Source organism: Miscanthus floridulus, chromosome 18, assembly GCF_019320115.1.
Source record: "Miscanthus floridulus cultivar M001 chromosome 18, ASM1932011v1, whole genome shotgun sequence".
In the NCBI taxonomy this organism is placed as follows: Eukaryota; Viridiplantae; Streptophyta; class Magnoliopsida; order Poales; family Poaceae; genus Miscanthus; species Miscanthus floridulus.
In genome coordinates, this window is record NC_089597.1 from 114,804,065 (window position 1) to 114,819,492 (window position 15,428).

A 15,428-nucleotide genomic window follows, 5' to 3' on the forward strand; every position below is an offset into this window, starting at 1 on the left:
CTAGTGCATGTACACTTTTTTGGCTTAGAAGAAGACGATGAAGTGACATTCAACAAAACACAAAGTATAAACGGCTTAACGGCGGAAGGTTTATGATAATACTAGTTCCGTTTCAAAATAATTCAATTCCTAGAATCACTTAAAGTCAAACTATCTTAAATTTGATTAACTTTATTAAAAAATAATATCATTGTTTATGATACTAAATAAATATATTATAAAAATATATTTTATATTGTATCTAGTGATACTAGTTTAGTGTCATAGACATTGATTTTTTTTTTATAAATTTAGTTAGACTAAAAATTATTTGACTTAATACCCTAGAAATTGGTTTATCTACATAAAGACGAAACTGCGCTCGGCATTCGTCGGCTCTTCTCAATTTTGACGGGGATTCATGCTAGACGCACCTGCTAGTGCCTCGCGTTGTCGCTATCCCTTGGTTAGTACAACTATACGGAGTACAACTGTACAAGACAAGGCGCGCGCGCTCGGCTGATGGCTTTCACAGTCACAAGTAGTAGTAACTAACGTGATGCTTTCACTATTTCACAAGTCGCACCGAGTGCAAGGGAATCGCATTGCTGCTACGTACGTACACTGCCTGTACACAACATGAGCAGTACAGTGGCACAATTCCTTAAGTAGATTTCACAAATATTGCACTCGTCTTGTACTCCCTCCGTCCCAAAATATATGTCGTTTTCGCTTTCCGATAAACAACTTTGACAAATATATATTAAAAATATTAGCATTTATGGTACATAATTGCTATCGTTGGAAAGATCATTGAATCTAGTTTTTTAATCAATTTATTTGAAGATACAAATGTTGCACGTATTTTCTATAAATCAAGTCAAACTTACAATATGAAAACCAAAAGCGACAAATAATTTGGAACAGAGGGAGTAAGTAACAACATGAACCATAAACCAATGAGGCTATATGACATGGTTCAAAATTTATTTTTTTCCTCAAAATTTCTCGAATTTTAGGGTGACCAAATAAAAATCTAAAATTTCATTTTACACTAATGCATATGATTTATTGTAAATGTATAACTCTAGACTCATACTTTTGTTGTTTATGTTGTATATTTTTTACTCAATATACGCATGTATAGTAAAAGATTATACGAATATTTTAAACTTCGAAGGCGTCCAAAAATTTTGGATATCGAATTCAAAACATGGTATGACAGCACATCTTGCGCAGGAAGGATAAGAGTTTCCCCGGTCAAGAACGCAGCGGCCATGTTCGCTTCTCTTATAATCCGGCTTTTTCGGCTTCTTTTTTCAGCCGGAACATTGTTTTTTTTATCACACCAAATCAGCCGGAACAGTGTTTTGGCTTCTTTTTTCAGCGAAGCGAACGGGGCCGAACGTGTTACATACAGACCGAGTACACAATAAATATCTCCAACCGCCATTGAGTAGGGTTCAAATACCAAGTTTGACCAACAAACAACGTTCAGTAGCAAAACAAGGCTGGAGGAGATCCCTTTTCTTTTTTGTATCGAAAGTCATCTTATTTACTTTACAAAAGATTATTATTTACTAGCAAACGTGTCCGTGTGTTACAACAAAACCTAATAAGGCCCTGTTTGGATGAGTTTTAGATTCTTGAAAACCAGTTTTTGCCTCTAGTTTTTAAAATCTGGATTTTGAGAAAAAACTGGTAGGGGTGTTTGATCCTCCGGTTTATAAGAACCTAGCTTCATTTATTGCTCACATGGTCACAAGAAACTGACAAAAACTGGGTATCAACGGCTTCTTGGTTTTTAAGAATCTAGGAATAGTGTATACACAGTGTCTGCAGGAATCCCTACCAAAGACACCTTGACTATTTTCTTAAGGACTTGTATTGTGTCAACGAATGAACAAATACTGTAGTATAGTTTAGCGAAGGTCGCTGGACACAGTACTTCAAGTACTGTCCTGATATATAATGTAATCGCGTGAGTATGCACATTCAATGGATTTTCAAGGTCAAATCTCTCAAATCCAGCTGCAAACAAACTGTAAGATTTCATTTACATATGAGTAGTATGTTCGGCTATACTACTTCAGTGGTAGTGGAGCACAGTACTACTGAGAGAGTTGTCACCATGCCGGACACGGTAACACCGGCTACCGAGCATCCGGCAACATGCCAGCACCTGGACCAGAGAATCGTAGTACGCTCTGCATGCGGGTGAAGTACCCCATGTGGACCGCGCGGCGCAGAGTCCAAAGATCTTTGTCACGTTCGCCCAGGACGAACGCGCCCGCCCGAGGGCCGAGGTGCTCGGAAACGCATCCGCCCGCGCCCGCGCCCGCGCGCACATATTTTCTCCGCGGCTCCACCGCCGACGGGCGTAGACACGCCAAAACGAAGCGTTTTTGGCCGCTGCGTCCACGTCTCACCACCAGTCCCCAGGCAGCTGCGTTGCTTTGTTGCGCCGCGTAGGCCGTCGACCCCGGCAAAATAAACACGCACGGGCCCTTCCTCCCCCCTGTCAGCTTCTCGCGGCCGCGGGTTTCGCTCGCCAGCCACTCAGTGTCCAGCGGCCGGCCGTGAGCCAAAAACTAAGCTCTGCTCACGACACATACGTACGCGGGCTAAAAAACCCAAGTGCGTTCTCGAGTAACAACTGCCCTATGTATGGTGCTGCACTCCGAGGGTGTCTTTGGTGGGGATTCCTGCTGACACTGTGTATACACTGTTGCTAGAATCAATTTATTTTCTTTTCTTTTTGCATAACGAATGTAGCAGAGCTCAGTTTCTGCGGGTGCAAGATTCATATTGAGCTGCGCCCTCCCTGTCGTTCAAGGTTGCCCTTTGGCTTTTGCGAGTATTTTGGCGCCTACGCAGCAATGGCCACACACACCCACAACTCAACCACCCAAAATCTCATCTCAGCACTCCACGGTCCGTGCACGGACACGGAGGCAACCTGGTCCGGAGATCTCCCCACCTGGGGTCTTTTCGCGCACTAGACGATGCTCGGCGGATACTCCTTCCCAAATTATAAGTCATCCAAGAATCTTGGAGAGTCAAAATACCTCAAGAGTCAAAGTACCTTAAGTTTGACCAATTTTATATGATAAGATAATAATATTTATGGTACCAACTAAATATTACTATATTCTTTATTAATTATATTTTTATAGGATACATATTTGATGTTATAAATTGATTTTCTCTATGATTTTAGTTAAACTTAACATATTTTGACTCCTCAAGATTTTTGTAATGACTTATAATTTGGAATGTAGAAAGTTGCTGTTAGCCTGCTTGGCGTCTCGTGTTGGCCCACAAAGTTAAGGAAAGCCCCACATGGATGCGGATAAAATTCCTCGTCAAAAAGACAACATCGAAAAAGACTTCGATGGTCTGACTGGGATTTGGGACAGGGCGCCTTGGAGCAAAGAGTGCAATAAGTAGTGCAACGATCGGCTACGCATCACAAAGCCCCCGCGCGCCAATGGCCAACCGAGTGGAAGGCGCCGCCGCCATCATCGTCCCCGCAGGTGACCGCGAGGCTGTCCAGAACCTCTTCCTCGACGCCGCGCGCGTGCTGATGCTGTTCGGCGCGGTGGCCACCATCGGAATCGGAACCACCTCCGCCGAACCCATGCTGCTGGCGTTCCTCAGCCTTCTCCTTTGGCTGCTCGGCGTGTGCCTCCTCGCCCTGGTGCCAGCGGCAGGACGTTTCCCGCACGCCGCACTGGCCGCCACCGCCATGGCCATCATCCTGAAGCACTTGTTCACCCTATGGAACTAGCTTCATCGGTCGATTGCACATGGTGAGGTACGACTAGTCTTGAGTGTGATCTATACCTAGTTAATAAGGAGGATCGACTTTCTTGCTATGGTGTTTCCGACTTTCTGTTTCTATGTTAAACACTACCTGTAACAGAGTCTCTGTTTTGTCTCCTTCCTCTGTTTTGAGGGAGTGTTAATGGTTGTGTTGGCCATGGTGGTGGAATGGAACCTGAGTTTTGCTCTGATGCCTCCTGTACTGTAGTATGCCGGAGGCGTTGGCTTAAACGTTGAGGTCTGGGCGCTCACCACCGTGCTCTTCGCGTGGAAAGAGGCTGCGGTCATGCCCTCGGCTGTCGCCGCCGCCGTGTGGGCGATATCATGAAGTTTAGGTTTACACTAAAATAAAAGCTAGACAAGAATCGTGTGATTTGGACCATTTATTATAAGCTTCTAGGTAAAATACATTATTATTTTTATGTATTGTATATTTTTGTAAGTGTTTCAATAACAAGTATACTAGTCAACTACGAATGGGTCCGAGACCTAAACGATTCTTTTATGGCGATCGTGTTGCATTTTTTGTGGGAAAAACGTAAGAGCGAATTAAGAGTTGATTTATTTTTCTGGCGCAATCAAAACATGGACACTCATTTACCAGGTGGCTAGGGCAAGTCAATCTTGTGGAGACTATGAGCCTACTTAGTTCAGCAAAAAAAATATAGACATGTATTTGGTTGAGTGTCAAGACATGGAATTGATCACTTTTTTTCTTAGTCATTAAAGAAGTTCCTTGTGACTTGTCAAGATTTTTGTCATAAACATTGGTGTGCTCATCTTTTAACAGCAAATTTTGTAGGCATATCTTAATTTTGACAAGACAAGTTTTGGAATACCACCAAGCAGTCCCTATGAGTCTGCTTGGTTCTCTTCATACCTCTGTCGCTCGCCTTGCTAGCGTGACCCAGGGAACAAAATCCCTGCTTTCATCACCGGAGGTTGGAGTGTAATCGGATAGAATATGGTCTGTTCAGACGCGTGATGGTGGGTGAGGCCCGTTTACTGCTCCTGGTGAACAAGCGGTCCAGAAGGGGGAGTTCAAGGAGGGTGAGAGAGTCAATGGTGTTGCTAAACCGCTCGACCAAGGTATTGTTGAAGCCGCGAGTATTCTTTTTAGACAAGGAGCGAGTTGATATCATAAACATAAATATTTTTTTATATAAATTTGACGAAACTTAAAAATTTAATTTAGAATAGCCTTAAAAGTTGATCTATCTACGAATGGAAGGAGTACAATAGTGTTACTAACGGCTATGCTTTGGCTCTCACGACGTAGAAACAAACAGTCTAACATGAGCCATGCTTTATCCAAACAAGATTTCCCCTCCTGAGCGGATGCTGCGGTACCTAGTAGGATACTTTTATTTTAACCTCAAAATTAGGGACATGCTATATTTCAGATGTCTCAAAATATAGTTTCTGTTCAGGCGATAACTATAACCATCAGATTTACATGCAACGATCCTAATCTATAGAAGGATAAGGATCCGATCAATAAAAAGCTGTCGCCTGAAAAGAGCAATAGGAGAAGTGTCAAAATTAGTATTTTAAAATAAAAAATTTTAAACTAACGTTTTTAGGAACTAGTCTGTATTTGGATGTGCTCTTTTTAAAATATTGGTATTTTGAGCTAAAATAAAAAAAAAGTTGGCCAGCCAGTCATGACCCGCCGAAGCCCCACCTCCTGTCAACACACCGCAAATCGCGTTGGTGAATAGTGAGAGGGCGATGCTGACGCCACTCGTGACTCGTGAGAGGCTGAGACGCAAATCGGTCCTGCTCTTGTAATTAAGGTGGCTAAGAGCAACTCCAAGAGAATGGCTAAAAACACTTTCCAAATTTTCTGATTTAGCTATTCTGTAAAATAGAAACGCCTAAAAAAAGTTAGACTACTCCAACAGGCTCTCTAAAAAATAGCTATCTCAACATTCAACTCGTTACGTCACTGGACAACAGGCTCTACTGGTTGGCACATTTCGTCGAACAGGCAACAACCACTGACCAATTTGGCAGCTACTCTCGTCCGTCTCGTACTTAAGCTGATTCCCTCCAGCTGCTGCACGCACACGCACCAAGTTAAGCTAGCTACTTCCTACATGGCTCAACTTAGCCGGCTCACACGATGCCGAAGTCGTGGAGGCCGGTGCTCAGCTTGCGACGGCCACCAAGTGCCACACGGCGGAGGACACCGCGGTGGCCTCCGACAGCATTACGCAGTCCCGGCCGCAGCAGTGAAGCTCTTGCGTCGGCTCGTGTCCTTGAGCTGCCTCTTGTCCCTCGTCAACAGCCTGGCGTCGGCCACCATAGCTGACAAAGACGACAGCATAAAGGCCAGCGACAGGGAGACGGCGCGCCCGCTGCAGCTGCACTCGTTTGGCCTCAGTGAGCTCGCGGCACTGCTGCGGGGCCTCAATTGCACGTCCCGCACGCGTTCACGGACGTTGACGCGGAGCTCCGACCGTGCGACACCCAGGAGAAGAGGCCGCCTAGAGGTGGAGACAGCATGACTCGGGGTGCAGGAAGGACGAGCGCTGCACGGGAATCACGCGGGGAGGCAGCGGATGGCAAGCCGAGGAGGCTCGCTTTCTTTAGCCACCGAGAATGACGGAATGACTCGTTAGCTAATATGGAATCCTGGATAGAACAACTGTTGGAGGCTGATTTCTTTAGCAGAAACTCTAAATTAGCCTTTAAAGTAGAAATAGCAACTCTCTTGGAGTTGCCTAAGATGAGGTTCGGTTGTTTGGCCCACAACTCATCGAACTGCCTTGCGTCAAGTAGAGCGTCAGAGCTGCAATTGACCTGTCTAGCGGATTGATTTAACAGAGACGGTAACAGAGTGATGATACGAAACACGTGAATTGGAAAACTGCACAAACCCGAAGAGATTTGAACAGAAAACCACGATAACAGTATATAAGATTCACAGTCACACAGATAGCAGACCTGTGATAATTGTAATACACAGGTCCCTGGTAATACATAAGCAAAGGTACAATACGATACAAGCCCACAGGAGGCTCGCAGGCCTCAAAGCATGCAACAAGGAAGCAGAGTGAAACAGGGCAGCTCAATCTAACACATGCAAACCATACTACTGGCGCTAGCTTAATACGTATTATTTTCTTGCTACAACGACGTACCACAACGTGCGAACGCGCATACAACGTCGTACCAGGAGCTAGTTCGGCGGCGCAAAGAAGTAGAAGAGGACGGCGTCGGCGACGGCTGCGCCGGCCCCTGCCGCTCCCGGGAACTGGTTGGCCACCGGCGCCAGCAAGATGAGGAACACGCCGAGTAGCAGAAGCGCGAGGCCGAGGAGCGCGTGCTCTTCGTTCGCGGCGCGGTTGCTGAAGGCGTAGGTGAGGACGAGCCAGCCGCCGGCAACTAAGATGCGACCGGCGTAGAGGAGGCGGCGTTGAACGTGGTCGAGGAGCTCGGCGCGGGCGCCGATCACCTCCGGCTCGTCGGCCTCAGGCGCGAAGGCCACCGCCTTGTCGCCCATTGCGTGGGTCGTCGGAGTGGCAGGCGCGCTGAATGCAGTCGACTCGAGTGTGGATGCTGCTGTGCTATGCGCGCAGTGTGCTGCGTTCGGGAGACGAAGGCCAGAGATATAAAAAGGCCAGCGGACGAAGAGAAGAGATGGGGCGTCGGGGTGGAGGGAAGGGAAAGGCGAGGGCGAGGTGGCAGCTATTTATAGATTGGTGGTGACCCGGGGCAGGCACCGAATTTTTTACTATTTAGCCTTTTTTTCGAAAATTTCTCTCAAATAGACCCCTGGCGGAAAGAATTCCAGGCGCCACGGTCACTGGCGCCGAGGTCCTGGGCACGGGAAAATGGCCTGCCAGGGGTTCGGCGCCATTCACTATGGCGCCGAGGCACCTGCATTTAACCCAGCATGCACTTCTTCTCCGAGCGCTCTTCCTCTTATTTCTCCTCCGTCTTGGGTTTTTTTCTCGCCACTTCACCCTACCTCACAATCACCGGCAACTTAGAATTTTGGCTTAAGTCCCTAAATTTACCGTGAGATGGATATATAAAATTTTAACTAAGTCCCTAAATTTACCAAACGTATGGTTAGCAAGCAGAACAGAATGGTCGATTGGGTCGATTGATGCGCGAGCAGAACAGAAGGGTTGACCTTGCCCTTTGGAGGCCTACGTTTGGTGAGGCCGATGGTTAGCAAGCACATCAAACACCCTAAATTTACCGTGAGATGGATATATAAAATTTTGGCTAAGTCTTTAAATTTACCATGAGATGGACATGCTGAAATTTGCTAAGCCTGGATTTTTACCATGACTTGGACATTGTCAAATTTGATTTTTACCGTGGGACAGACATATAATGTACTGATCACCTGTACCAGTCAAAGCAGTACACTGGTTTTAGATGAAACATGCCTAACATAACTTGACTCTTTTTTACTATCCGCTCTTCTTGGATCCTCATTGCAATATTAAGAGGGCCATGTATCATCTACCTCCCTGTGTGGCTACTATTTTTGAAAGATAGCTTTTATTCATGAGGCTGCCATAATAATGTACTCATTTTCCTGAGCAAAGCCATGTTAGGTTCTGTTGACCTGAATCAGTTAGTACCAAGGAATGCATTTGTAATCCACCATTTAAAATTCTTAGCACTATGTAATCGCGAACTTGGAAGCTAGAAAAAAACAGGAAGACAGTTATCATGGGTACACTTGAAATTTATCGTATTAATTAAATCTCTGTTATCTCTTACAGTTCCATGACAAGAGATGTATGTTGTATATACGAGAATTTTTAGTAGAACTCCCTATGTTTGTGTTAATAAGAATGGGGATTTATCTTCAGTTTTCCATTGTTTTCCTCTTCCTTTTCTTACCAAGGGGCAACCATGACTGCATGGTACTGCTGTTGGATAACTTAATTAGTGCTTCCGCACCATATTAATATCATTTTTCTTATTCCAGCATATAGGTTGTTCAAGTGCTTATGCTGAATTTGTGCCAGTAGTACCATAATATGAATAGGGGATTCATCTTTCAGTTCCCACTATTTTCCTCTTCCTTTTCTCAGCAAGGGCCAAACATGAGTGCATGGTAGTGCTGTTCAATAGGTGAGTTAGTGCTTCCTCACCACATTAATGCTATCTTTCTCATTCCAGTATATAGGTTCATCAACTGCTTATGCTAAATTTGTGCTCATCTTTCTACTGATAATAGCCCAGCAAAGGGTATCTCTAAATGCCATTAATTGACAACATTACTGACAAGTCAAGGTGCTACTTCCATCAGTCCATCATTAGGTCTTTCTGTGGTAGATTTACCCACCCTCTATTTATCTGATGTTGTCAACAATTATATTTTGTTATTTTTGTAGCACCTTATTATTATGATACTATGCAACATGTATAGCGTCATATCCAGTGAAATTTGTTTTTTAAGGGTGACAATGTGAACCATATTAGAATTAAAATTACTTATTACACATAGCCCCTCATGGATCCAATTGTTGATGAAAATAGAAGGCTCTCTACAGAGCATTTCTTTTGGTCGCATCATCTTGTATATTTTCTTGAAGAAAAAGTATTCTCATGTAAGAGAATTTTTCATTGATCTTATATTAACTATGCTTCCAACTTCATCCGTGCACGATCATGATATAGGCATTAATATTGGCCAGCTGCAAAAAACCATTTTAACGAATTGTTTTTGATGTAATTTAATATACCAAGATGAGATAAGCCTGTTATAATACCCCTGTTTTTTATCTTTTTAATTAGTGAATAATTTTTGAAGCCTAACTTTAGAGAAGGTGCTCAATTTGTGTGGTTTAATGACCCTGGAATTGCCACTACCTCTATTATGAAACCGTTCTTACAATGATACTGTTCTTTGTTTTTTGTAAATAATGGATCATATTTGTGCAGACCAATCTGAGGTGATAGTATTCTTTGTCAGATGGGAGCCTAAAAAGGATGGCACATTATTTTGCTGATGAATAATAGACCTGATCATATAGGGTTTTTTCACTGCATCCCCGATCGAGTATTTAGCACATTGTAATCAAGAATAATAGACCCGTGCTGCATTTGGTTATTCCTATAATCCCAAACTCAATAAATACAGCTATAATGTACTGGTGCCTGCAGAGTTTGCAGAGTTTATATATTGATGTTGCGGTATGCCTTGCAAACTTTTTATTTTCTCTCTTTTGCCCAGCGACCATGGGAGGCGCACCTTCCCCTGGAGATGGATCCGTGCAGGGCGGACGCGGCCGTGGCAGATTCAATCGGTTGTGTCTGCGTCGTGGGCGCCGCACCTTCCCCTGGAGGTGAGCACGCGCGTGGTTGCCAGTGGCGCGACCAGAAGCTCCAACCAGTCAAGGTCATCGAGGGCCGCAAGGGCTCCACTTCCTCTTCCCCATCGACTAGGAGTACTATGTCTACTACACCAGCGCGCGGTGCTGGATTCGCATGCACAACGGGCAAGCGGTGCGAGCCCTCGCTGAGCATCGAGCGAGCAAGATGTGCTTGGCAGCGGTGTGCGGCCCTGTGCGGGTGAGGTGTGTTCGGCAGAGCAGTCGTCTCTTTTCCCCTCCCCTCCAGTTTTTTAATTCAGATTCAGCTGAGCAAATATATGGCTGGTGCTAAATAGGCTATCTTCATAGTGCAGCAGGCTTCTCCGATCCCCAACAAGTTGGCAGCAGTGGATCGTAACCACCAAGTGCATCTCCATATACTTGAAGGGCTTCCTTTGGAAGCAGACATATGATATCTGAAGTAAACTACAATGGTCTCTGAAGTAAATTGACTTTGAACTTCATGACCTCGTAGTGTTAGCACGGGCAAATATACTAGCAACATACGAACCCATCTAATTACCTCATGAAATTTCGTATTGCACCCGTTGCATCGCACAAGCACTGCAACTGTACATGGTATTTATCTCTACTATAATGGACCAATCAAAACTATACTAGGTCTATCCAGAAAAACGTCCCCCGCTGAGATCCTCCAACCATTGTGCACCCAAAAAATCACACATAGGAAATCGTCTCCATTAAAACCAAGCGCTAAAAAACATCTATTCCCAGCTTCGACCAAATCCTATGGCCACGATCGATTTTAGGCTTCAACGCGCTTCAACGCACGCGGCTTCAACGTGATACCCCGCGCTTCAACTCTTGTCCAACCACGAAGCCTATGATCACCACCGAAAAAAACCACCGTCGAACGAGCTCCGGCCTCGCCGCTGCTTGGGGCTGCCTCCTGCAAGATCTAGGGGCAGAGAGGGAAGGACGGGACGACACCCGCTGGGAAGCTCCGCCTCGCCGCTGATTGGGGCCGCCGCCTTTGTGATCAGAAGGATCGAGAGGGAAGGCCGACGCCGCGTCCATCATGCCTCCGCTGCGCCGATCACAGGCCACAGGAGTATGAGTAAGCCTGCTGTCCACTGGCGCACCGACTGGACGACTAAAGATCAGCTCCGGTGACGCCTCCGTCACTCCAGGTTTGCTCATGAGTCACGAGACAGGGGCGGCGCTGTAAAGGAGTCAGGCCGAGGCCATCCCTCATGCACCCTGTGTTGTACCTATGCCTGTTGAACTGTGCTGCTCACTTCGCTTACAAACAAGATGCACGCTGGCCCTTGTGTCTGCTTTCTGGTATTTGTTGGATTATTAGGTCAGCTGCTATGATGCGAATACATAGAGCTTAAGTATATATGTAAAATAAATTCAGTCACAACCGATTATGCTATGTTTATACCCTTTTGTTCAGATCTCATTTTGCAACGAAACTTTATTCAGATCTCTGATGCAGTGCTGTTGGTTGTCAGATGAAGCAATGGGACTTGGAACATCTGTAGTTCTGGGGGATAATATCAAGGCAACCTTGTATTTGTGGTGTCAGTTTTGTTGCCAATGGCACTTATTATCTGTTCAAATTTCCAACAGGTTATTGCAAATTTTTAATCCTCTATTTGTTTGTCTTTGCAGGCCTGTAGTTTCACTTGCGTATCCTCTGTAAGTTAATCCAGTAACCTTTTAGATAAACATATAGACGCTAACTGTCTTAATTTGATAGTTATTGTTTCTGTTTTACCTCATTGGACGTTTTCACAGGTATGCCTCTGTTAGAGCAATTGCTGATCATACACTGCAGATTTGTTTCAATTGCTCTAACAGAGGCATACCTGTGGAAAACGTCCAATGAAGTAAAACAAAAATAATAACTATCAAATTAAGACAGTTAGCGTCTATATGTTTATCTAAAAGGTTACCGGATTAACTTATAGAGGATACGCAAGTGAAACTACAGGCCTACAAAGACAAACAAATAGAGGATTAAAAATTCGCAATAACTGTTGGAAATCTGAACAGATAATAAGTGCCATTGGCAACAAAACTGACACCACAAATACAAGGTTGCCTTGATATTATCCCCCAGAACTACAGATGTTCCAAGTCCCATTGCTTCATCTGACAACCAACAACACTGCATCAGAGATCTGAATAAAGTTTCATTGCAAAATGAGATCTGAACAAAGGGGTATAAACATAGCATAATCGGTTGTGACTGAATTTATTTTACATATATACTTAAGCTCTATGTATTCGCATCATAGCAGCTGACCTAATAATCCAACAAAGACCAGAAAGCAGACACAAGGGCCAGCGTGCATCTTGTTTGTAAGCGAACTGAGCAGCATAGTTCAACAGGCATAGGTACAACACAGGGTGCGTGATGGATGGCCTCGGCCTGAATCCTGTACAGCGCCGCCCCTATCTCGTGACTCATGAGCAAACCTAGAGTGACGGAGGCGTCGCCGGAGCTGATCTTTAGCTGTCCAGTCGGTGCGCCAGTGGACAGTGGGCTTACTCGGACTCCCGTGGCCTACGATCGGCGCAGCGGAGGCACGATGGACGCGGCGTCGGCCTTCCCTCTCGGTCCTTCTGATTGCGAAGGCGGTGGCCCCAATCAGTGGCGAGGCGGAGCTCCCCGGCGGGTGCCGTCTCGTCCTTCCCGCTCTGCCCCCAGATCCTGTAGGAGGCGGCCCCAAGCAGCGGCGAGGCCGGAGCTCATTCAACGGTGGTTTTTTTTCGGTGGTGATCGTAGGCTTCGTGGTTGGACAAGAGTTGAAGCGCGGGGTATCGCATTGAAGCCACATGCGTTGAAGCGCGTTGAAGCCTAAAATCGATCGTGGCCATAGGATTTGGTCGAAGCCGGAAGAGATGTTTTTTAGCGCTTGATTTTAATGGAGACGATTTCCTATGTGTGATTTTTTAGGTGCACAATGGTTGGAGGCTCTCAGCGGGGGATGTTTTTCTGGGTAGACCTAGTATAGTTTTGATTGGTCCATTATAGTAGAGATAAATACCATGTATAGTTGCAGTGCCCGTGCGATGCAATGGGTGCAATACGAAATTTCATGAGGTAATTAGATGGGTTCGTATGTTGCTAGTATATTTGCCTGTGCTAACACTACGGGGTCATGAAGTTCAAAGTTAATTTACTTCAGAGACCATTGTAGTTTACTTCAGATATCATATGTCTGCTTCCAAAGGAAGCCCTTCAAGTATATGGAGATGCACTTGGTGGTTACGATCCACTGCTGCCGACTTGTTGGGGATCGGTTTGCTCAGCTGAATCTGAATTAAAAACAGGAGGGGAGGGGAAAAGAGACAACTGCTCTGCCGAACACACCTCACCCACACAGGGCCGCACACCGCTGCCAAGCACAACTGCTCTGTCGAACACACCTCACCCACATAGGCTCGACGCTCAGCGAGGGCTCGCACCGCTTGCCCATTGTGCATGCGAATCCAGCACCGCGCGCTGGTGTAGTGGACGTAGTACTCGTAGTCGACGGGGAAGAGGAAGTGGAGCCCTTGCGGCGCTCGATGACCCTGACTGGTTGGACCTTCTGATCGCGCCACTGGCAACCACGCGCGTGCTCACCTCCAGGGGAAGGTGCGGCGCCCACGACGCAGACACAACCGAGCAAATCTGCCACGGCCATGTCCGCCCTGCACGGATCCATCTCCAGGGGAAGGTTCGCCTCCCATGGTCGCTGGGCAAAAGAGCCAAAATAAAAAGTTTGCAAGGCATAACGCAACATCAATATATAAACTCTGCAAACTCTGCAGGCACCAGTACATTATAGCTTTATTTATTGAGGTTGGGATTATAGGAATAACCAAGTGTGGCACGGGTCTATTATTCTTGATTACAATGTGCTAAATACTCGATCGAGGATGCAGTGAAAAAACCCTATAAGATCGGGTGTATTATTCATCAGCAAAATACTGTGCCATCCTTTTTAGGCTCCCATCTGACAAAGAATACTATCACCTCATATTGGTCTGCACAAATATGATCCATTATTTACAAAAAAAACAAAGAAGAGTATCATTGTAAGAACGGTTTCATAATAGAGGTAGTGGCAATTCCAGGGTCATTAAACCACACATATTGAGCACCTTCTCTAAAGTTAGGCTTCAAAAATTATTCACTAATTAAAAAGATAAAAACATGGGTATCATAAAAACAAATGACTATCAAAGTATGAACCGCAGGAACAAACATCTTTTAGCAAGGCCAATAAAATATTCTAATGTATCTAGTAGCAAAAGGACTTAAGTTTAACGAACAGGCAAAATACAAAAGTAAAAAAGAACATATTAGTTATAGTAGAGTTTTTTTTAAATAATCGAGAGTTTTGTTTTAGTAAAAAGCATATTTGTTTCATAATTTACTTTGGAGACCATTGTAGTTTACTTCAGAAATCATATGTCTGCTTCCAAAGGAAGCCCTTCAAATATATGGAGATGCACTTGGAGGTTAGGATCCACTGCTGCTGACTTGTTGGGGGATCGGAGAAGCCTGCTGCACTATGAAGATAGCCTATTTAGCACCAGCCATATATTTGCTCAGCTGAATCTAAATTAAAAAACTAGAGGGGAGGGGAAAAGAGACGACTGCTCTGTCGAACTCACGTCACCCGCACAGGGCCGCACACCGCTGCCAAGCACATCTTGCTAGCTCGATGCTCAGCGAGGGCTCGCACCGCTTGCCCGTTGTGGACGCGAATCCAGCACCGCGCGCTGGTGTAGTGGACATAGTACTCCTAGTCGATGGGGAAGAGGAAGTGGAGCCCTTGCGGCTCTCGATGACCTTGACTGGTTGGAGCTTCTGGTCGCGCCACTGGCAACCACGCGCGTGCTCACCTCCAGGGGAAGGTGCGGCGCCCTCGACGCAGACACAACCGATTGAATCAGCCATGGCCGCGTCCGCCCTGCACGGATCCATCTCCAGGGGAAGGTGCGCCTCCCGTGGTCGTTGGGAAAAAGAGCCAAAATAAAAAGTTTGCAAGGCATAACGCAACATCAATATATAAACAATGCAAACTCTGCAGGCACCAGTACATTATAGCTGTATTTATTGAGGTTGGGATTATAGGAATAACCAAATGCGGCACAGGTCTATTATTCTTGATTACAATGTGCTAAATACTCGGTCGGGGATGCAGTGAAAAAACACTATAAGATCAGGTCTATTATTCATCAGCAAAATACTGTGCCATCCTTTTTAGGCTCCCATCTGACAAAGAATACTATCACCTCCGATTGGTCTGC

The 15,428-nt window shown here is 45.4% G+C and overlaps 1 protein-coding gene and 1 long non-coding RNA gene across 2 annotated transcripts in view; both read left to right on the forward strand.

The window, feature by feature from the left end:
• LOC136519736 (uncharacterized) overlaps positions 1–15,428 on the forward strand; it is a 140,375-nt gene that overhangs the window by 103,647 nt on the left and 21,300 nt on the right. The gene's annotated exons all lie outside the window — the stretch shown is intronic.
• On the forward strand, positions 3,470–3,769 carry LOC136521565 (uncharacterized). Its single transcript, XM_066515312.1, has one exon. It carries the CDS (start codon positions 3,470–3,472, stop codon positions 3,767–3,769), a length of 300 nt encoding a protein of 99 aa, XP_066371409.1.

Excerpts from the sequence above, each read along its gene's own strand:
- LOC136521565 (XM_066515312.1), top strand. The coding sequence starts at position 3,470 with ATGGCCAACCGAGTGGAAGGCGCCGCCGCCATCATCGTCCCCGCAGGT.